This window comes from Trachemys scripta, chromosome 7 (genome assembly GCF_013100865.1).
Source record: "Trachemys scripta elegans isolate TJP31775 chromosome 7, CAS_Tse_1.0, whole genome shotgun sequence".
In the NCBI taxonomy this organism is placed as follows: domain Eukaryota; kingdom Metazoa; phylum Chordata; order Testudines; family Emydidae; genus Trachemys; species Trachemys scripta.
In genome coordinates, this window is record NC_048304.1 from 29,813,949 (window position 1) to 29,837,839 (window position 23,891).

Here is a 23,891-nt window from a genome sequence, read left to right on the forward strand (position 1 = left end):
ATGGGCGCTGAATATTCACGAGGTGTCCCCAGTCATGCTAGAATCCTAAGCAGATGCGACCAGGCAAGAGGGAGAAATTAACAAGCTGTCAGAGCGGCATGTGTAAATACAGCGCCTTGCCACAAAGCATCAACACAACCTTCCTGGCTCGGAACAGCCCCCAGAGTCCCCTGAGCAGGTCAGGCACATGGGACAACATGATCTCTCTTACGACGATTATCTTAATAGCATCTAGAGATCCTGCCTGAGATCAGCCGCTGCATGGATCCCCAACATCATTGGGGCTCTCATTGTACTGGGCACTGCCCAGACACACAGTGTGAGGCAGTCTCTGCCCCAAGGAGCTCACAGTCTGAACAGACAAATGGGGGGGGGGGGGGGGGAACTGAGGCACAGATGGGGGAAGGGACTTGCCCAAGGTGACACAGCAGGTCAGTGGTATAGCCAGGAGGCCTGATTCCTGGCCCTTCCCAGCTCAAACCACTAGACCACTCTCCTGGTGCTGGGAATAGAATCCAGGAGTTCTGACTTCCCACCCCACTGCACTAACCACCACGCCCCTTCCAGTGGCAGGAATAGAACCCAGGACTCCTGACTCCCACACTCCTGCCCTAACCTACGCTGCATCCCCAAGTCCTCCTTCAAGCCGGCTAGCCCCACGTCTGGAACATTTAGCTCCCTTTTCACTTCCCAAGCCTGTGATTTCTCTCAGTCTCTCGAGACCCCCATCCACCACTTGGGGACAGCAAAATAACCCGTTGCCCAGTCCAGGCTCTTCTCGTGCCAGCCTTTTCTTTGATTCATCTGTGGATCATTTCCATGCAGCGAAAATCCTGCTCCATTTTCCTTTACAGGCCCCTGGAATCTCTTTCCCCCAGCTGAGTCAAGGGCATATAATTAAGATCAAATCCCCCCCGACTGACCCCATCGTGCCGGCTGTGGTGCAATATATTCTCAGCTCATATGCAGACAGAGAGACTTATTAAGACAAGCTCCTATAAAAACTGAATTCCCAGAACTGAGATATGGCAGTGGAACACCAAGGAGCCGTTTATTTAAAGGCCCTGCTGCACGGCAAAATAAATGAACAGGAATGCAACCGAGCGGTTAAAATCCTACCTGAATCCTGAAACGTTGCTACAAATGCTAGACCAGATACTAGGGTGATGGGCAACAGTATAAAACCCATTGGCAATGTGTTAGTTAAGATCCTGTTTGGATGATCTCACAGATCTCTGGCTTCCATTATTAGGGCACTGCCTGGGTCCCAGACTGGAGCCCCCCCAAGGCTGGCATCATACACACACCGGCCCAAGAGACAGGCCCTGTCCCAGAGAGCTCACAATGAGGGAAAAGTGAGGTGCAGGGATTCCCTCAAGGGTAGGGCCAGGGCCAGAACCTGGTGACAGAGCTGCAGGGATGCTTTCCATATCTTGACTGCACATGCATTTTTCCCTCCTCTCCTCCCTCCCAGTTGCCCATCAAGGAGCAGTGCCAGTGGGCACTGGACGGCTGGGGGCTTGGCACTGGGAGGGGGCTGACTGAAGGAGAGATTTTGTCACAGGAGTGGGGCAGAGTCACGGCACAGGGCCATGGAAGAAGGGCGGGGTCATGGCAAAGGAGATGGAAGGGCAGGGCTGGGAGGTGGGGTCATGGCCTATTGCCTCTCCAAGGCCCAGTCTGACCAGTCCATCAACCCGCCACTGCTCAGGGGAATAAAGTCTCCCCCGCTCCCTAGAGGAACTGATGGGGGCATGTGTGAGTAGAGGGGAGTTGAGTTCAGCAGTTGTTACATCAATCCCACACAGGGGCGCAGCCCATGCGCCCCCTCCCCACCCCCGGTACCACTGCCTGGCATCAACCTAGCCCCTTCTCCAGCACTGATCTGACGGGTTTCCTGGTGCTGGGCACAGATTTCGCTCTCCAGCAGAGCTGGCACATGGGGACGATGTTTCTCTGCCCTGGAGGGATCTTTCAATACAAAGATCTCAATTCTCTCCCCCCTCCACCAACATGCCTGCCTGACTCATGCTTTTCTGCCAAGGCAATGGGGCACACGTGTATCATCCCTGTGAGATCAGTGCCCCCCCCCCCAAGCTTCTCAGGGTGATGTCTCGGGGACAGTGGGCTGCTGAAGATGGGTGAGCCTGAGCTAGAGGAAACAGGGCAGCATGGTAGAGTGGTTGAGCGTCAGGACTCCTGGGTTTTGTCCCTGACTCTGTGAGGGGAGTGGGGTCCAGTCGGTTAGAGTGGGGGGGAAGGCTGGGAGTCAGGACTCCTGGGTTCTGTCCCTGGCCCTGTGAGGGGAGTGGGGTCCAGTCGGTTAGAGCGGGGGGGAAGGCTGGGAGTCAGGACTCCTGGGTTCTATCCCTGGCCCTCTGAGGGGAGTGGGGTCCAGTCGGTTAGAGCAGGGGGGAAGGCTGGGAGTCAGGACTCCTGGGCTCCGTTCCCAGCTCTGCTAGTGAACTTGGGCAAATCTCTTCTCCTCCATGTGCCTCAGTTTCCCAGTGTGTGTAAAATGGGTATAAACCACCCCAGAGGTGATGTGGATCAAACAAGTGTATTGAGAGCCAGCGTGGGCTAGTGGGAAGTGCACTCAGAACCCCTGGGTTCTATTCCTGGCTCTGCCACTGACGTGCTGTTTGGGCAAGTCCCTTTCCCGCTTTGTGCCTGTATCTCCACCTACGCCTTTTTCTGGTCAGACTGAGAGCTCCTCGGGGCAGGGACCGTCTCTCACTGTGTGTCTGTGCAGTGCCTGGTGCAATGGGAGCCCCGAGCTAGGCCCCACTCCCTCCGTAAACTAGGAATAGAACCCAGGAGTCCTAGCTCCCAGTCCCCCTTTCTCTAACCCACTAGACATCTCTGTGAAGAACAGAAAAAGTATGGGAGGGTAAACTGGAGCACAGAGAGTCAAAGGGACCTGCCCAGGACCTGCCTGAATCAGTGGCAGAACTGAGAATAGAACCAGGTTCCTGTCCTGTCTCAGGGTTTCCCATTCCTTGGCTTGTTCTTGTGGCTCTTTCTCTGTGATGTTTTGAAGTGCGCACCCCAGAGCTGGATGCAGCATCTCAGGCACTGATGCTGCATACAGATGTCATGCCACCTCCCTGCCGGTTTGCCCCAGGATTGTGTCCAACCTCAGCGCCACACCACACTGGGAGCATCACAACTGGGTCAGCTGCGTTCCACCAGGACCACTTTCTGGAGCCTCTGCTCCCAGCATTCATAGACCAGCAGGCCAGAAGGGACGACTGTGATCATCTGATCTCCTGCCTAACACAGGCCACACGCCTGCCCTGAATTAATTCCTGGCTGAACTACAGCCCATCTTGATTTAAACACTGCCAGTGATGGCAAATCCACCCCAGCCCTTGGGAAGTTGTTCTCCTGGTGAATTCCCCTCAGTGGTGAAAATTTGGGCCTTAGTTCCAGTCTGAATTTGTCCAGCTTCAACTTCCAGCCACTGGCTCTTGTTAGACCTTCAGCTGCCAGACTGAAGAGCCCAGTATCAAATATTTGTTCCCCATGCAGACTGGGATCAAGTCACCCCTTAACCTTCTCTTTGTTAAGCCAAACAGATGGAGTCTCCCATCTAAGGGACGTTTTCCAACCCTTTAATCATTCTCGCTCTTCTCTGACCCCTCTCTAATTTATCAACCTCCTTGTTGAATTGTGGGCACCAGAACTGGACGCAGGATTCCAACAGCAGTCGCACCACTGCCACATACAGAGGTAATAATACCTCCCTAATGCTACTTGAGAGTCCCCTGTTAATACATCAACAGGTACAGTCCCCCATCCCCCCAACATGCTTTATTTACTCAAATTGACACAATCATTTTGTGCCTCTCTGATACATTGGGTTGGATTCTGCTCTCCTCCTGGTACCAATCTGGAGTGACCCACTGGGTTCTCTACAGAGGCTATATTCCCTCCCTGGTCCCAGTTGGTATCCCCCTGCTCATCCCCCCACCCCCCAGCATCCCATTAGATCTCTTAGCCACTGTGTTGCACTGGGAGCTCATGTGCAGCGGGTGGTGTGCATACACCCCACAGGAGTGGATGGCTCTCCCACCAGACCCCTGCTCTGATATAGCAGGGATCCCAAGGAGCAAAGAGGTTCTTTGGAGAGCATGCAAGGGAATGGATCCTCCAGCAATGCAAAGGAGCAATCAGACTAGACATTCCCACTGAGATGGCTTGTTTGCGCTCAGTTCTCCATCCCCGCCCCCCACCTTCCAGCCCTTGGGTCCAAACATCATTGAAAGAACAGGGCTGTTGCCCTAAATACCAAGGACTAATGCTCTCTAGCCACAAGGGGCAGGAGACAGCAATGAGGTAACTGACCAAGGGGGAGGCACCTTTATTCACCCCCCTATTAGATGCCCCATAAACAGGAAGAGAGCCCCACACCAACACCTGAATAAAACCATACTCAAAGAGGGCTGATCCCCCACCATTCTGGGGTCCCAATCCTGCTCCAGAGGGTGGGGTCAGGATCCAAATACAGGATCAGGCCCAAAGGTCAGAGTTAATTCAGACCCCTCTCCTTGGGGATGATGGAGAGGGGGTGAGGGCCGCTGGCTTTTCTGTAGGTAATGCCAACCTGTTGACAGCCTAAGCTAATGAGGACGTCCCCCCAGGGACACCACCACTGTAATCACAGCAAACCTCCGGCTCTGCAGTGCTGCCCTGCCCCTCCAACCAATACCTGAGCAATGCCCCTCTTCCTCTGCACACCGAACATAAGGCCACCAGCTGGCTCTCCTGAACGCCACCATGACCAGCACCATATGTTGCTATCCTATCAGAACAAGCAGCGCTGGAACTAGCTCACACCAAGCCCGGAGGGATTGTCTGACTGACAGGCAGTGCAGGGCCGCCTCTGACCCACCACTAATATCACAGTTGGTGTGTGTGTGTGTGGTGGGGGGGAGAGCTTGAAAGTGCAGTGCTTCCTACTGCCACTGGGGGCTGCATTGTTTGGCTGGAATGCAGGGTGCAGAACCTCTTGCCAGCATTGGGGACCTTGTCCGCCTCTAACCCCCCAGAGGTTGCATTATACACAGAGGCCACCAGGGGGGATTCTGAAGCATATGGTCTGCATGCAGCAGAGGGAAGAGGATCGGGCCAGGGAACACAGGCAGGGATGGGGCTGATTCAGCTCTGCCCCACTCTACTGCAGCGTGTAATACCTCTGGCTACAATCAGGGGATGCAGGGTGTAGTTCCTCTGGCTACCACCGGGGGGAGGCAGGGTGTACTACCTCCTGCCACCACTGGGGGATGCATTGACCACTGCAAAGTGTAGTGTAGTACTTCCTGCCAGAACCTGGGAGTTGATTAAGCACTGCAGGGTGTACTACTTCCTGCTACCATCAGGGGTTGCATTGATCACTGCTGGGTGCAGTACCATCTGCCACCACTGGGGGGTGCATTATATATAAGGACTTCAGATTTTAGGTTTAAATCAATAAAACACCACAATACAAAAGGAAAAAAAAAGAGGGAGAGAAATCAGTGTTTATTCAATAAACACTGGAAAATCACCAGAAATGGTTACTTGTATCTAAGGGCTTGTCTACACAGAGCAGTTAATGCAGACTACGGGGAGGTAATTTCAAAAAGAACTATTGTCTCGCACATTAATTGGTCCGTGTAGACCCTGCTGGTGTGCACGAAAGATTCCCAAGTGTGCTTTAAAGTAGTGCAGTTTGAAACAGTACTACCTTAAAGCGCACTAGGGAATATTACATGGCGATTACCCATCATTGTATATTCTACTGTAATGAGTAGTTTATACAATATACATTACTCATCACAGTATATCCATAGAGGAAGCCCTGAAAATTTTTTTGGACAGCTGCATAAAACTCAAAAATTGATAAAAATAAATCCTGAAAATGAAATTAATACATCCCCAAAACCAGAAGCACTAATTGCACACCACGGGGTGTAGTACCTCTGGCTACCACCAGAGGATGCAGCCCACACTGCAGGCTGCAGAACCACCTCCTGTCCCCACCCTGCCCCTCCACCACACCAGAACACTCCCTACTGGCTACTGCCCACAGTTCCCAGCAGAGGCCCCTGCAAAACGCATCAGGGCTCGCTCAGCCTCTCCTACCTTGACGCCTCGGATGCGGAACTCGGCCAGGGCTCGGCTCATCTTGGAGGCAGCCGTGGGGTGGTCCTTCCCATGGGCAATCACCTTGACCAGCAGGGAATCATAGTGAGGGGAGATGACAGCCCCCTGGAAGGCGGAAGCGCTGTCCAGACGGATACCCATGCCCTCCCCGCTTCGGAAAACCTGCATGAGGGATACAGGAGAAAAGAAGCTTGAGGTTATGATTCTGCTCTCTCATTACAAATGCTATGGTAGCAGCAATTCAGATGGGGCAGTGTTGTGATGGGGTAGAACAGACCCCACTGAAATTGGGATCCCAATGTGCCAGGTGCTGCACAGTCCCCAACTGAGATCAGGGCCCCCCCGGGCCAGGCACTGCACAGACCCTGACTGAGATGAGGGTCCCCATTGTGCGGGCGCTGCACAGACCCCGACTGAGATCAGTGCCCCCATTATGCCAGGCGCTCAGTTGGGTCCTCCAGGTGCTACAGCAATATAAACAATCAGAACAAATGAGCTTTCCCTTGTCAATGCTGCTTGTTGCCTTTTTTGATGCTCAGTTGGGGCAGCGCAACCAGCCCGGTCAGTTTCAATTTGTATTTCTAGTCAGTTTCATTTTTTAGTCTGAAGCCCTGGTCTGAGGCTGGGAGGTTCAGTCTGAAAATTCCCCTGGGGAACTCCAAAGAAAACACTGTTTACAGAGGGAGGATGAAAAACCCCCCACCACAGATCTATATGCACAGTGACGTTTCAATCATGCTTAGGCTCAGGGGAAAGCTAAGCCAACCTGACAGTGCCCCTTTAGACACACACAGCACAGCCACAGCATTTGCCAGCCTGGATCACATCACTGGACCTTCAAACCCAGTCTCCAGAAACAGTTGCTCATGAAAGCTTATGGAGAACAGGGAAGTGCCCCCCCATCCCCCAAAGCATATCACTGCTGGCTTGTGCCCTAGATTGGGGAAACTGGCTGGCTCAGGGGGTAAGAGAGCTGGGATGCTAAATGGGGTCTGCATCAAACAGGAGTGGGGTGAGGGGGGATATGATATGGGGCCTTTCCCTTCTAGGGGGCATTGACTCCGATGTGGCCCCAGTGTGCAGGGACTGGCTAGCTCAGGGATGTGGGGAATTGGACACTGGGTCTTTCCCCTCCAGGGGGTGCTGGCTCCAATCTGGTCCCAGGGCGGGGGATGCAGGGAAGTGGGGAATTGTGATACAGGGTCTTTCCTTTTTAGCAGTGATTTTAAGAGAGGTTAGAAGGGACAATTATTAAAGCTGCAGATATTATTCCCACAAGAAATTTTCTTCTTGGGAAATGCAGCTTGGCTGAAATGGCCGTTTTGCTGCAGGAAAGCTCGGGCTTGGACAACATTTTCCAGCCGCCTTGACGTAATATTATTATTTGTATTGCAGTGATGCCACGGACCAGGCCCCCACTGTGCTAGGTGCGGTACAGACACAGGACAAAGATGGTCCCTGCCCCAAGGAGCTTCCAATCTAAGTAAAACAGGAGTTCACTCCCCTTTTTAATTTGCCCCTCATTGGAAAAAAGAAGAAAAATGATTTTTAATAAGTGTGAAGGGGGAAGGAAAAAATGAGCATTTCTCATATTGAGATTCCTGCAGAAAATCCAATTTTTTTCTCATTGAAATATTTCAGAAGGTTAGGTGTTCTCCAGGAAATGTTTCCCACCAGTGCCCTGTTATGCCAGGCCCTGCACAGACCCTGACTGAGATCAGGGCCCCATTGTGCCAGGCGCTGCACAGACCCCGACCGAGATCAGGGCCCCATTGTGCCAGGCGCTGCACAGACCCCAACTGAGATCAGGGCCCCTGTTGTGCAGGGTGAGTTGTGGTGATGTGAGATGACTTGTTGGGTCTTTGGGATTTTTCCTTCTGAAAGCAAGGGAAGGATTTTTCATAGGAACTCCTTGGATTTCGGGGCAGCATGTCTAGCAGCTGGAATAATTCATGCCCCAGCAACCTCCAGCCTCTCCCTTTTGCTGCTAATGAAGCTAATAAATCAGAACAATAAACAAGGACGAAGCTGGGGGGTTTGCTTACAAATGCTCCTTAATTGGGCTCCTTGTCAGAGGACGATTAAAGCTGTTTACTTGTTTCTACAGTGGAGGAGCCTTTCCACACGTTACTGGAGGGGGACTGGCTGGGTCAGGGGCGCGCAGAAAGGGATCCAAGGTCTTTCCCTGGATCCAGTCCAACCTCACGTCTATTATTTAGCTCCACTGTTAGCAGGACTCCCAGCCCCACTTGCTCTAACCGCCAGATCTCAGAGATGGGGCTAGAACCCAGGAGTCCTGGAACTGCGATCCCTCCCGTCCTCCCACCCGATTCTAAAACCCAGGCAATAACCCAAGGTGAGATGCCTGCAGAGTCTGCTGGCAGCCAAAGGGTTAAAGTGCAAGCCAGACTTCAGACAGGCTCCTGTCATTCCCTGCCTGTGATTGACAGCTGTCAGGCTGCCATCACAATAACCTGACATGGGATGACATAGGGTGAAAGTTAAATCAGATGCAGCGCAAACGTCTAGCTCCCGGGGGCTTCTGGCTCTGACTGCAGCAGCTTGTGAGAGATCTTCCCAACTCTCCCCAGTGGGCTGCAGCATGGGGCCGTGTGCAAGGCTGGCCTGAGCAAAGAGTGCCAGCTCCTGGAGTGACGTAACTGTGGCAGATCGCAGCTTCCACTGAAAAATAAAATGAGTTTCTAACCCTTTTGGTTGGGCACAAAAGCTGGAACTCGTGACTGACGCCTGCCTGAGTCTTCAGAGAGCCTGACCCGATCGCTCCAAGCAGGTGAGCTGCCCTGGGAACAGAATGCAGGAGTCCCGACACCCTACTCCACTTGTTCTACCCACTAGACCCCATGCCACTGCCAGAGTTGGGGATAGAATCCAGGAGTTCTGGCTCCCATCCCTGCTCTGACAAAGTGAGTAAGAGAACTTTTCCTGCACTGGCTAAGGGTCACTTTGGGTTCAAGTGGCTGTGGAGCTAACGGACAAGGGGTCTAGGCCCTGCTCTCTCTGTTGGTGGCTTATGGGTTCTAGGCCCCACTCTCTCCGTGCATGGGTCATGGGTTCTAGTCCCTGCTCTCTCCGTGCATGGGTCATGGGTTCTAGGCCCCACTCTCCCTGTGCGTGGGTCGTGGGTTCTAGTCCCTGCTCTCTCCGTGCGTGGGTCGTGGGTTCTAGTCCCTGCTCTCTCCGTGCGTGGGTCGTGGGTTCTAGTCCCTGCTCTCTCCGTTGGTGGGTTGTGGGTTCTAGTCCCTGCTCTCTGTGCATGGGTCATGGGTTCTAGTCCGTGCTCTCTCCTTCTAGGCCTCGCTCTCTCTGTGTATGGATCGACGGTTCTAGTCCCCGTGGTGTTCAAGCCCCAGCTGGCTGTGTGGTGAATAAGCAACTCACTGAGATATGGGTTCTATCCCAGCTCTGGCAGGGGCGTGGTGTCTAGCAGTTAGAGCAGAGGAGCTGGGAGCCAGGACTCCTGGGGTCTATCCCCCAGCTCTGGGATGGGAGTGGGGTCTAGAGCACAGGGACTGTCTCTTCCCTGCATGTCAGCAATTCCCCTCCCCTCAATTTCATTGTCTCTGTGCAGATATATTCACAGCGTCGATGCTTATTAAAACCCACTCCCTGTGGGCAACCAGCCCTTTGACTGACACGCATGAGGATGCATGGGGGTGGGAGTTGAGCCAAAAAGAGGGCTCCCACCCCCAGCTCCCGTAGCCAACCCGCCCTGGCTCGCTTTCTTTCGCGGCTCCCTGATGGTATCTGAGTCGTACACGCCTGCCACAATGCTGATGCATCCCACGTGCCTGGCAGGGTCCGGCTGGGAGACGGGGGCTGTGGGAGGCTCAGTAGGGGGCGCTGTGGTGCAAGGAGTGGGGCATAGAATGCTCACCCACTCCAGCTGGGCTGGCCCTTGGGCTAGCTAATCCCATGTGAGCAGGAGGGATTCTACCCACTGGAATTCCAGGGCCATATGTTCCTGGGGAGCCAGCTGCGGTCTCAGCCCTCACACAGCTGCCCTGGGGCTCTCTGCAGCTCAGGAGAGCACCTGAGACTCAGAGCCATCCTCTCCCCTTGCCTGATGCAGCGTGCCTCCTCCCAAAGGGTCCGGGCTGCAAGGCCCCTACGTGGCTTTGGACATACGGCACCGAGAGCCAGCTAGAGTCTCTCTCTGCTACTCTGGTGCAGCTGAGACAGGCAGCCAGTGCGGGAGGTCAAAGGAGAGACTGAGAGATCCAGGTTAGGACACTGGAGAAGGAGTCAAGACTCCTGGGTTCTGCCCCAGCTCTGGGAGGAGAGTGGGGTGTAGTGGTTAAAGCAGGGGGGGCTGGGATGCCAAACAATTGGGTTCTGTTCCCAGCTCTGCTGCTGACCTGCTGTGTGACCTTAGATACTTCACTTCCCCTCTCTGTGGCAGTCTCCCCTCCCAGCCACAGAGCTGGGCACTCAAGACAACTGGGATCCCTTCCCAGCTCCACAGCTGACTCGCTATGTGACCTTGGGCAAGTCCTTTCACTTCTCTGTGCCAGTTTCCCCTTCCACCCTCTGTCTATTCCCACCGTGTGCTCCTGTCTCTCACTGTATGTCGATGCAGTGCCCAGCACAATGGGGCACTAATCTTGGCCAGGGTCTGGTAGCATCCTTTTAAGACACATAGACTCATAGACTCATAGACATTAAGGTCAGAAGGGACCATTATGATCATCTGGTCTGACCCCCTGCATGCTGCAGGCCGCAAGACCCTTCCCTGTACTCTACCGTTGAAGTCCCCAGTCCTGTGTTTTAGTGATTTCAATCGGCTGAGACCCTCCTGCTAGTGATCCCTGCCCCATGCTGCGGAGGAAGGCGAAAAACCTCCAGAGGCTCGGCCAATCTACCCTGGAGGAAAATTCCTTCCCGACCCCAAATATGGCGATCAGTAATACCCCGAGCATATAGGCAAGAGTCTCTAGCCTGACCCTTGTTGGCCATTATGTTGTTCATGTACCATTGCTTGGTTTTCCTTGGCTACTATGTTTTATCATTAAACCATTCCCTCCATAAACTTATCCAACTTAATCTTAAAACCAGACAGGTCCGTCGCCCCTACCGTTTCCCTCGGAAGGCCGTTCCAATATTTCACCCCTCTGACGGTCAGAAACCTTCGTCTAATTTCTAGCCTAAACTTTCCCCCGGCCAGTTTGTATCCATTCGTTCTCGTGTCCACATTAGTACTAAACTGGAATAATTCCTCTCCCTCCCTTGTATTAACCCCTCTGATATATTTAAAGATAGCAATCATATCCCCCCTCAGCCTTCGCTTTGTCAGACTAAACAACCCAAGCTCCTCTAATCTCTTTTCATACGACAGGTTTTCCATTCCTCTGATCATCTTAGTCGCCCTTCTCTGCACCCGTTCCAGTTTGAGTTCATCTTTTTTAAACATTGGAGACCAGAACTGCACACAGTACTCCAAATGAGGTCTCACCAGCGCCTTATACAACGGAAGCAGGACCTCCCTATCTCTACTAGATATACCTCGCCTAATACATCCCAAGACCGCATTGGCTTTTTTCACCGCCACGTCACATTGCCGACTCATAGTCATCCTGCGGTCCACAAGGACCCCTAGGTCCTTCTCCTCTTCCGTTACTTCTAACCAATGCGTCCCCATCTTGTAACTAAAATTGTTATTATTCGTCCCCAAGTGCATAACCTTACACTTTTTACTATTAAATTTCATCCTATTTCTAATACTCCAATTCACAAGCTCATTCAAGTCTCCCTGCAGAGTATCCCTATCCTCCTCCGAGTTTGCAACTCCTCCCACCTTCGTATCATCCGCAAACTTTATCAGACCACTCTTGCAATCTGTCCCGAGGTCAGTTATAAATAGATTAAATAAGATGGGTCCCAAAACCGAACCTTGAGGCACTCCACTAGTAACCTCCCTCCAACCCGACAATTCACCCTTTAATACGACCCGCTGCATTCTCCCCATTAACCAATTCCCTATCCACCTCTGGATTTTCATATCGATCCCCATGTTTTTCATTTTAACCAATAGTTCCTCATGGGGTACTGTATCAAACGCTTTACTGAAATCCAGGTAAATTAGGTCCACCGCATTTCCCTTATCTAATAAGTCCGTTACTTTCTCAAAGAAGGAGATCAGATTCGTTTGGCACGATCTGCCCTTCGTAAAACCATGCTGTAATTTATCGCATTTGCCATTAACTTCAAGGTCCTCAACTAGTTTCTCTTTCAGAATCTTCTCCAGCACCTTGCACACTACTGATGTTAAACTAACAGGCCTATAGTTACCCGGGTCACTTTTTTTCCCTTTCTTGAAAATAGGAACCACATTGGCTATTCTCCAGTCTAACGGGACTACCCCCGAGTTTACAGATTCATTAAATATAGTCGCTAATGGGCCTGCTATTTCCCGCGCCAATTCCTTCAATATTCTCGGATGAAGATCGTCCGGTCCACCCGACTTAGTCCCATTAAGGCGTTCTAGTTTTGTTTCTACCTCGGATGCAGTAATCCCCCATCCCGTATGCCCCTCTGTAACGGTGCTAGTATCCCTAATACCTTCATTGGCCTCATTAAACACCGATGCAAAATATTCATTGAGATATTGCGCCATGCCTAGATTATCTTTAATCTCCTCTCCGGCTATAGTCTTCAGCGGTCCCACTTCTTCTTTCTTTGCTTTCTTCCTATTTATATGGCTGTAAAACCTCTTACTATTACTTTTAATTCCCCTCGCTAAGTCCAACTCTTCCTGGCCTTTGGCCTTTCTCACTCTATCTCTACATTCTCTGACTTCGCTAAGGTAAGTTTCCTTACTGATCCCTCCCCTCTTCCACTCTTTGTACGCTTTCTGTTTTTTCCTAATCGCCCCTTTCAGCCGGTCGCTCATCCAGCTCGGTCTAAGTCTCTTGCTTAGTAATCTTTTTCCCTTTTTGGGGATACAGGCCTCTGACAGCTCTTGCATCTTTAACTTAAAGTAATCCCAGGCTTCTTCTGCCTTTAGGTCCCTTAATACGTTTGCCCAATCCACTTCCCTTACCAGTCCCCTTAATTTGTTAAAATTGGCCTTTTTAAAATTATAAACCCTAGTCTTTGACTTAATTCTGGTACTCTTTCCATTTAGTTTAAAGCGAATTAGCTCATGATCACTGGAGCCCAAGTTGTCCCCCACTACCACTTCCTCAACAAGGTCCTCACTACTTACCAGAATCAAATCTAAAATGGCCTCCCCCCTCGTCGGCTCAGCTACCACTTGATAAAGGAATTGATCCGCAAGCACATCTAGGAACATCTGAGCCCTATTATTGCTACTAGCGTTTGTTCCCCAATCTATATCCGGGAAGTTAAAGTCCCCCATAATGACACAGTTTCTATTAGTATTTACCTCCCTTAATACATTAAACAATTCCTTATCCATATCCTGGGTCGATCCCGGCGGTCTATAGCACACCCCAAGCACTATCCCCGGAGAGGCTCTAGTAGTACTTTTACCCAGCTTGAGTATTGCCCAGACGGACTCTGTATTATCTATTCCATCCACTATTATTTCTTTACAGCTTATTTCACTATTGACATACAATGCCACCCCCCCCCCTTTACCTTTATCCCGGTCTTTCCTAAACAGCGCATACCCCTCCATACCTGTGTTCCAGTCGTGACTGCCATTCCACCATGTTTCAGTTATTCCTACGATATGCACAACCTCAACTCTGCCCTCTGGTGCATAGGCACAATCAAGGCTAAAACCTATTCTCCAGAACTGCAGCTTCTATTCTAAAGAAGTCAGTGTTTTATGCTAAAGTTTGGGGAGAAAAGCTAGAAAATGGGACCTGACTGTACCCAATGAGGAGATGCCTGCCTGAATCTGCAGAGAGCCTGAGCCCATCGCTCTGAGAGGACGGAGCTGCCCCGAACATAACTGACACAGCAACACTGCCCGTGTCTGCGGAGAGCCTGAGCCCATCGCTCTGAGAGGAGGGAGCTGTCCCGAACGTAACTGACACAGCGACACTGCCTGAGGCTGCAGAGAGCCTGAACCCATAGCTCCAAGAAGGGGGAGCTGCCCTGGGTATCTCAATAGGGTGTGAACTCCCAGCCCTGTTGCTCAGGGGGTCCTTGGGAGCAGGGCAGCTCTGTGTGTGAGGCAGCCGTCCCCAACCCAACAGAGACATACGGCTTGTGGGGAAGTGAATTTCAAAGGGAAGGGATTGCTGCAGCTGTGGGGCTGAGGGGACCCTGGCAGGAGTGGGGCATGGCCACAGCACAGGGAGGTGGCAAGGGAGTAGGAGTCACAGGGGATCCATGTGTCTCAATGCCCGGAGTGACTCTTGGGGGGATCCCTGCTGCTGTGGGGGGCGGAAGGAGAGAGGAGACCTCTTTCCCCCCCCAGGTGTGGGACATGGCTACAGGGGTCCTCCATGTCTCTTTGCTGCACTCTCTCCTGGCATGGGGGGTGGAGGGGAGGACTGATTAAAGCTACCAGCCAGGCCTAATGTCCCTCGCTCAACAGCTAACAGGCTGGGATGTATCACCCTCATGCCTAGGAGCAGCTGGGCTGGAGAGTGCGGGGAGACAGATGCACAAGGATGGTGCTCAGTTCACACCCCTCCGAGGGAGCCGGGAGGGCTGGGCGCTGGGGCAGGAGGGTGCCCCTGGGTGCGAACAGAAGGCTGGGGTGATGGCATGAGACAGCCCCGCTCCCGCAGTTCAGCGGGGGTGGGGGCGGGAAAGGTTACAGTGTGTTTGTGGGGTAGGCAGCGGTTCTGGCTTAACCTGCTGGGAGGCTGTGGCCAGTGTAGTCTGGGGGCACTGCAGTGTGTTGCAGGATGCCTGGGTTCTATCCCTGGCTCTGCCACTGGCTTATTGTTATCCAGTATATTGGCAGGTCCCTTCCGAGGTGCCCTACGCCCCAACATACTAGATCAGCGGCACAGCCAGGAATGGAACCCAGGCATCCTGCGCCCCAATACAATAGATCAGTGGCACAGCCAGCAATGCAAGCCAGGCATCCTGCGCCCCAATACAATAGATCAGCGGCACAGCCAGGAACGGAACCCAGGCATCCTGCGCCCCAATACAATAGATCAGCGGCACAGCCAGGAACGGAACCCAGGCATCCTGCGCCCTAAATACAATAGATCAGCGGCACAGCCAGGAATGGAACCCAGGCGTCCTGCGCCCCAACACAATAGATCAGTGGCACAGCCAGGAATGGAACCCCGGCATCCTGAACCCTAAATACAATAGATCAGTGGCACAGCCAGGAATGGAACCCAGGAGTCCTGAACCCTAAATACAATAGATCAGTGGCACAGCCAGGAATGGAACCCAGGAGTCCTGTGCCCCAATACAATAGATCAGCGGCACAGCCAGGAATACAGCTCAGGCGTCCTGGCACCCTGCCCAGTGCCCAACCCACTAGAACCCACTGTCTGCCCTGCAGCGCTCCAGTGATGGTGTTCCCAAGTAATGGATATTTATTAACACTCCTCCTTACCTTAACCTAGCTGTGTGTGTGCGAATTACAAATGTGCCTTAATGATTAATGGTCAGTTGGCCAGGAACTCTCTGCATAGGTTAGTTACTGGGCTATAAATACAGCTGCTCCAGCCTGGGATCCATCACCTGAAACCTCAGCTAAGAGCGTGGCTTCGTCTCTTGATAAACCTGTTTTTTTATCAAAATTAGATGCTTGTAATAGCTACTATTAAAAGCCACAGCCATGAGTTCATGGGGAAAATGTGCCCTGCTGCTATTAGATGTATTACAGTAGTGCTTAGAGGCTCCCACTGAGATCAGGGACCCACTGTGCTGCGCATTGCATAGACGCCAACAGAGATCAGGACCCCGTTTGTGCCTGGTGTTACACAGACCTCAACTGAGATTGGGGCCTCCCTTGTTCTGGGTGCTGCACAGACCCCAACAGAGATCAGGGCCCCCTTTGTGACGGCTCTACGTAGTTCCCAACAGAGACTGGGGGGGCCCCCCTTGGGCTGGGTGCTCAACAGACCCTGATTGAGAGGAAGTTTTTCCAGCCTAAATCCTCCCTTGACTCAATTTTATCCCTTCACTCCCAGTTAAATCCCCTGGACCCATCATCTGTGTATGAAAGTTGACTTTGAAGTAACTCCAGGAGAAGATCCCAAACATTCTCATAGGCAGTTTGACCTTCTGCATACCACCGGCCTGAGAATCACGCTCTAGCCGGTCCTGCCTCCAGCCCAGATCTGGTGGTCGAGCTAGAGTGCAGCTTTTAGACAGATGTCTGGTCTTGCTTTAGAAATTTCACGGGATGGAGAATCCACCTGTCATGATGTCCCACAATGAAACACACACACCAGAAGGAGAGCCACCATGAAACACATCCGCTTCTCTCTCTAAAGGAATTTGCTGGGATTTCCCTCTGGCAGCTACTGCCTCAGGTCCCAGAAAGTGATTTCACCCCGTCCACGCCTGCTGGGACACCATGACTGGGATACTGCATCTCGTTCTGGTGTCAACACATTGCAGAGGGGGTCTGACAAAAAGCCACTAGAATGACGAGGTCTAGAAAACATCTGCTGTGACTGCTACTGGAATCCTGTGCCCAGTTCTGGTGTCCCCAGTTCAAGAAGGAGGTTGCTAAACTGAGAGGGGTCTGATTGGGAAGAGCCATGAGAATGATTCCAGGACTGGGAAACATGCCTTATAGCAAGAGACTCCAGGAGCTCACTCTATTTAAGGTTGAGGGTGACTTGATCCCAGTCTGTAAGCAGTGTTCCCTCTAATTTTATACATCCATGTGCAGAATGAATTTTATTATGTGCACCAATATGGAGGTGATGTGTGGCAGGGGCGGGGCCGAGGGGTTTGGAGTGTGGGAGGGGGCTCAGGGCTGGAGCAGAGGGTTGGGATGTGGCGGGGGGTGAGGGCTCTGGCTGGGGGTACAGGCTCTGGGGTGGGGCCNGTTGGGATGCGGCGGGGGGTGAGGGCTCTGGCTGGGGGTACAGGCTCTGGGGTGGGGCTGGGGATTAGGAGTTTGGGGTGCAGGCTGCCCTGGGGCTGCGGCGGGGAGAGAGGACTCCCCACAGTCCTCTCCCGCCGCAGCAGCCTGTGGCTGGAAGAGAGCGCCTCTCCCCACCGTGGCAGTCCCGGGGCTGGGGGAGAGGTGCCTCTCCAGTCCAGGCTGTGGCTGCACACCTGCATGGCCCTTGGTAGGGAACTTAGACTGTAAGCACATACACGGGGAACAGAAACGTGATAATAGGGGGCTCTTCAGTCTGGCAGCCAAAGGTCTAACGAAGTCCAGGGGCTGGAAATTGAAGCTGGACAAATTCAGACTGGAAAAAAGATGTACATTTTTACCCATGAGGGTAACTGACGATTGGAACAACTGACCAAGGACTGAGATGGATTCTTCAAGGTTGGATTTTTTTCTAAAATATCTGCTCTAGTTCAACCAGGAATGAATCCAGGGCTGTCCTATGGGCTGTGTTATTCAGGAGATCAGACTAAATGATCACCAGGGGCCCTTCTGGCCTGAGAACCTACACAAATCTGAGGTTTGGGGAGCTCGATCTGTTTAGCTATTGACCTCAGCCCATAAGCACCTCCACAGGGAGATCTGGGAGAGCAGAGGGCTCTTCAATGCGGCAGACAAAGGCAGAAATGAGGCCCAGTTGCTGGGAGCTGAAGCTGGACAAATTGCGACCAGACAGAAGGTGCAGATTTTTAACAGCTGACCTAGGGACTGGGTAGATTCTCCATCAGCCAGAGTTTTCAAATCAAGACTTGACTTCTCTCTGTCAGACAGAGTCTAGCCCAGGGGTAGGCAACCTATGGCACGCGTGCTGAAGGCGGCACGCGAGCTGATTTTCAGTGGCACTCACACTGCCCGGGTCCTGGCCACCGGTCCGGGGGGGCTCTGCATTTTAATTTAATTTTAAATGAAGTTTCTTAAACATTTTAAAATCCTTATTTACTTTACATATATAACTAAACTATTATTGTATTATAGACTTATAGAAAGAGACCTTCTAAAAAAGGTAAAATGTATTACCGGCACGCGAAACCTTAAATTAGAGTGAATAAATGAAGACTCGGCCCACCACTTCTGTAAGGTTGCCGACCCCTGGTCTAGCCCAACCACCTGATCTGGGGCGGAGGCAGAAATGGCTGGGGGAAATTCTCAGGCCTGTGTTACACAGAACATCAGACTGGATGACAGTGGTCCCTGCTGGCCTTGAAATCTATGGATCTATGGCGAGAGCAGAGAAGAGCCCCAGAAACGACCTGAGGGCTGGGAAATGTGTCGTACAGTCAGAGACTTAAGGAGCTCAATCAGTTCAGCTTCTCAAAAGGATCAAGGGGTGACTTGGTTCCGGTGCATAAGGACCTTCCTGGGGAGAAAACACCAGGTACAAAAGGGCGCTTTAATAGAGCAGCGAGAGGCAGAACAAGACTCAATGGCTGGGAGTTAAAGCCAGGCATGCGCCACTGAGAAACAAGGCATCAAACACCAGTGATGGTGATTATTGGAACAAGCTCCCAAGAGAACTAGTGGATTCTCCATCTTTCGGCGTCTTCAAATCCAGCCTGGCTGCCTTTCCGGCAGGCGCTTGAGTCAAACACAAGTGACTGGGCTCAGTCCTGGGGGGCCGGAGGGACCCTCTCGTGCCTTGTGTTGCACAGGAGGTTAGACTGGATGATCTTAACGGTCACTTCTGGCCTCAGACTCTATGAACACACTGCAATTCTTCTCCGAGCTGAAGACAAAGTTGTCTTCCCCTTGTGGTGTGGTCTCAAGTGCTTACAAGGCAACTATTTTTCCTTGGCTGTCTCCAAAAATCTCAGTGATTTAAAGGAAGTTGACAAAGGGATATTATTTATGAGACTGACAAGGGAAGATGGGAGGCAGCTAATTAAGTGAGACAGGCGGAAGGACTCATCGGCAAGGGACTCAGCTCCCTTAACCTGCTGGATAATTAAAGAGCTGAGATGCTTTGGCTCTTTATATCCCAGATGGAAAAAAAAGACCTGTGTTTGCTTGGACCTGAGAGCTGGCTTTATGCACAGGGATAACTTACATGCAAACTGAAGGGAATGTGTTGTAATAATATAACAATACTGACTTCATTGATAGCATTTTTCATTGGTAGATCTCAAAGCACTCTACTAAAGAGGTCAGGATCATTATCCCCATTTTACAGATGGGGAAACTGAGGCACGGAGAGGGAAAGGAACTTGTCACACATCAGAACAGAGCTAGACACAGAACCCAGGAGTACATCTAACCATCAGCCCACACTTGCTTCCCAGAGCTGTGAACTGAACCCCGGAGTCCTGACTAGTGCTGGCCAGACAACAAGAATCCGTTTTGCAAAAAATGGTGAGGTTTCACCGGTTGTTTCCATTCCAATGTGGAATGAAACCAACACCTGCTGAAAATGTTCCTGGAAAAATGAGAAAGCAGCAGGCGGGGAGCTCCACACACAGAGCCCAAGTGGCTGCTGGGAACTGAGAGCCCGGGAGGCAGCCACGTTCCCGGTCAGGAGCCTTGGTGCAGTTTGGAGGGGGAAGCCCAGGCAGCAACCTGGCTGGGAGCAGGGAGCCAGGATCTCAGGGGCAGCCTGGCTCTGAGCAGGGACCCTGGGCTGCAGCCCGGCTGGAAGCAGGGAGCCAGGAGCCTGGGAGGCAGCCGGCTCTAGCTGGAGCGCTGCACCCATTCCAGGGAGACGATCCAAGCTGTGAGTAGCTTTCTTGTTAACTTCATGGTTCCAGCATGGAGCTGGGAAATTGACAAGAATGAGAGCCAACTGATATAAGCGATAAATGAGAGCCAACTTATACTGATATAAGTAACCAGCAGTGTCTACAGCAGAGGTGGGCAAATTACGGCCCGCAGGACCCTCCTGCCCGGTCCCTGAGCTCCTGCCCCAGGAGGCTAGCCCCCCAGCCCCTCCCCTGCTGTTCCCCCTCGCCCGCAGCCTCAGCTCGCCCCGCCGGCGGCGCAATGCTCTGGGCAGAGGGCTGCGAGCTCCTGGGGCAGCACAGCTGCAGAGCCAGGGCCTCCAGGGTTTTTGCCGCCCCAAGCAGCAAAAAAAAAAAAAAAAAAAGCCGCCGCGATCTACCGCCGCCACTTCAGTCTTCAGCAGCAATTCGGCGGCTGGTTCTTCGCTCTGAGAGGGAGTGAGGGACCCGCCGTCGAATTGCCGGACGTGCCGCCCCTCTCCGTTGGCCGCCCCAAGCACCTGCTTGCTGGGCTGGTGCCTGGAGCCGGCCCTGAGGGCCTGACCCAGTACTCTGTGCTGCACGGTGGCGTGGCTGTCTCCAGCCGGGCGGCGTGGCTATAGCGCCGCCAGCCACCAGTGCTCCAGGCAGCGTGGTAAGGGAGAAGGGGGGGTTGGATAAGGGCAGGGGAGTTCGGGGTGGTGGTCAGGGGTCGGGGGGGATGAGGCCGGGGTGGTCAGGGGACAGGGAGAAGGGGTGGTTGGATGGGGCAGGGGTCCCAGGGAGGCAGTCAGGAAGGAGAGGGGGATTAGATGGGGTGGCGGGGGGCAGTCAGGGACAGAGGTTCCTGGGGCTGTCAGGGGACAGGGAATGGGGGGGTTGGATGGGGCAGGAGTCCCGGGGGGGCTGTCAGGGAGTGAGAAGCAGGAGGGGTCAGATTGGGGTGGGGGCGGGCCAAGCCTGGCTGTTTGGGGAGACACGGCCTCCCCTAACCGGCCCTCCATACAATTTTGGAAACCCGATGCGGCCCTCAGGCCAAAAAGTTTGCCTGCCCCTGCTCTACAGGGCCATCACGTCACCCTAACTGCACCGCCATAAGCCCTACGCGTCTCGTGGAGGTGGAGTTATCATGTCGGAGTGGTAGGGCACTTACATCAGCAGGAGCAAGGCTGTAGTGTGTACACTGACTGACTGACACAACTAGATCGACATAAGCTGCCTTATGTCGACCTAACTGTGTAGGCCAGGCCTAAGACACCTGCCTGGCACAATTTTGGTTGAAAGTGACCCTGTATCATGAAAAGTTTTAGTTTTGATAAACTGGTATTTTCTCATAAAAAATATTGTGTGAAAAAGTTCCCAACCAGTTTCTGGCACAGTGGGAGCTCCAACCTTGGTCAGGGTCTTTGCAGCTCCTGACACAAAGGGGCCCTGATTTCAGTTGAGGTCTGTGCAGTGGTGGAAAATAGGAGCCCTCCAATCTCAACCGAGCCTTCTCTGTGCTACAATAATACACATCTAATTGTTGTTATTATTATAATGGTAGCTCCTAGAGTTCCCACTCAAGATAAATTCAGGCTAGAAATACGGCACAAATTTTTAACAGAGGTGGATTAACCATTGGAACAACGGACGCGGGATCAGGATGGATTCTCCATCACTTGGAGGCTTTAAATCAAGAGCAAATGTTTCTCTAAAAGCTGTAGCTCGACCACCAGACAGGGGCAGGCGGCAAGAGTGGCTGGGGGGGATTCTCAGGCCTGGGTTATGCAGGGGGTCAGACTGGATGATCTCATGCTCTCTTCTGGCCTTGAAATTGATGGATTTCTGAATGATCCCTTGGAAGAGGATAGACACTGGGCTATACCTGCCACATAAAGGAAATCTAAATAAAATCAAGCTTTAAAATTAAAGTTCTCCCCCAGGAGCTTGTGAACAGATCACTGAGCCCAGAATTAACTAAAGACAGATGAGTCTCATAATGAGGGGATTTCATAACAGGTTCAGGAAGCCAATATAACTGGAGTGCTGCCCTGGACAAGACATGCATGGAGCAATGCAGGGCCTTGCAAATGGGGTGGGGAGAGAGGAGCGGGACATGGGAATAGAGCGGGCATAGCCTTTTTAAAAGAATGAGGAGGGTTCACATCTGGGATTCCTGGGTTCTACCCCTAGCTCTGGGAGAGGAGTGATGTTTAATGGTTAGAGCAGGAGCAAGGGTTGAGCGTCAGAACTCCTTGGTTCTAGCCCCAGCTCTGGGAGGCAGTGTCACCTTGTGGTCAGAGCAGGAGGAGGGGCTGGGAGTCAGGACTCCTGGCTTCTATTCTAGGCCGTGGGAAGGCAGTATGGTCCACTGATTAGAGCCTGAGTGCCTATCCTCAGGCTCTAATCAGTGGACTCCTGGAGTCTATTCCCAACCCTGAGAGGAAATCAAGGTCTATTGGTTAGAGCAGGGGTGGCTGGGAGTCAGGTGGATTCTAGCCTCTACTCTGGAAAGGGAGAGGGGGCTAGTGGCCAAAGTAAGCAAGTGACTGGGATCGTTCAGTAAAACACCACTGCAGCAGCCAGTAGATACAGAGCCTATATTTTGCAAAGCGCTGATTTTTTCTCTTGCCAGGAGCTTGCGAGAACAGTAAGTGGGGCTGGGCTGGGGTTTCTCATCTCCATGAAGCAGGCAGGGCTAGAGACTGGTTCGGAGTTTACAGATCAGCGCTAATTAACCTCAATTGTGCTGAGGCAGTGGTTCCTGCCAAGAGTTATTGCGTCTCTCCCCGAATTCATCGACAAACAAATCCCCGCAGTGGGTAAATAATGCAATTAGCAGTTACTCTGTTGAGTCACATTGCTAGGTCACGGGACAGCTCCCAGCATTTTTCCATTCACAGTTACTTCCAACAGCATTTTATTGGGGATGGAAGGCAGGCCGGTTTAGTGGTTAAGGGACTACACTGGGAGTCAAGGCTCCTGGGCTCTGTTCCCCACTCTGGGAGTGGAGAGAGGCCTAGTGGCAGAGAGGACTGGAAAGCAGAACTCCTGGGTTCTGATAACCACACAGAACTTCCCAATGACAGTGAAGGTGTGATTCACAATCCCCCAAAGCACAGAGGGGAATCACCCCGGTCCTTGGCAGTACAGAGTTTATGACACACAGGTCAACGTCAGAGATTCCGTTGCTCACACTAGCTGCCTTCTGTGCCTTCCGCTTGACAGCATGCTGCAGGCACCTGGGCTGCTTGGCTTTCTATTAGCAAGCTAAATGAGGCAGAGAATGAAACCTAAAAGTAAGAGCTAATGGAAAACATTAACCGCTACTGTGATCACCTGTTCTGGGGTCCACAAGGGATGGTGGAAAATCAGATGCACATTTTTGAAACCACATTCAAGCAAAACTCCCCTCTCTTTGAGTGATGCCTCAACACTCCAGTAACACACAGGCTGGTCCCCCACCCTCACAGATGGCACAGTGCAAACGAGCACTGTGGGACAAAGTCTAATACTTGCTCTCTGCTCTGGCAAAACTCGGATTTAGATCCAGGGTAGCAACAGGAGCTACTTACACTGGTTGTGCTTAAACACAGGCCTAGACCATCACAGTGGTCCTTCGAATGGCCCCTTCCGGCCTTAGAGGCTAGGAATCTATTAATCTCCTCCCTGAGTAGGTGCTTATATTCAGGGACCAAGTCACACCTTAACCTTCTCGTGGAGAAACTACATAGATGAACATCGTAAAGTTAGGGTTACCATTCGTCCGGATTCCCCCGGACATGTCCGGCTTTTTCGGGTTAAAAATAGCGTCCGGGGGGAATTTGTCAATGTCCGGACTTCCCCTCCTCCCCCCTCCCATGCAGAGTGTGCGCACGCTTACAAAGCAGCCGGTGCTCCAAAAGCCAGAGCCAGAGCCCTGCTTGCACTTCCCCCTCCTGAAACTTGACACCACTCCCCTCCTCTCCCTCCCTCCCTGCACTCACAGATCGCCGGCTGTTCGTCTGGAGCTCCGACCCTGCTCCCCTCCCCCGCTG

The 23,891-nt window shown here is 52.4% G+C and overlaps 1 protein-coding gene across 4 annotated transcripts in view; it reads right to left on the minus strand.

Annotated features, from left to right (window-relative positions):
- PC (pyruvate carboxylase) overlaps positions 1-23,891 on the minus strand; it is a 254,067-nt gene that overhangs the window by 39,689 nt on the left and 190,487 nt on the right. For all 4 annotated transcript variants that reach the window (XM_034776012.1, XM_034776013.1, XM_034776011.1 and 1 more), the window contains one exon: positions 6,127-6,309. In XM_034776012.1, coding sequence (XP_034631903.1) covers positions 6,127-6,309 — 183 coding nt within the window. The remainder of the gene's footprint in view (positions 1-6,126; positions 6,310-23,891) is intronic.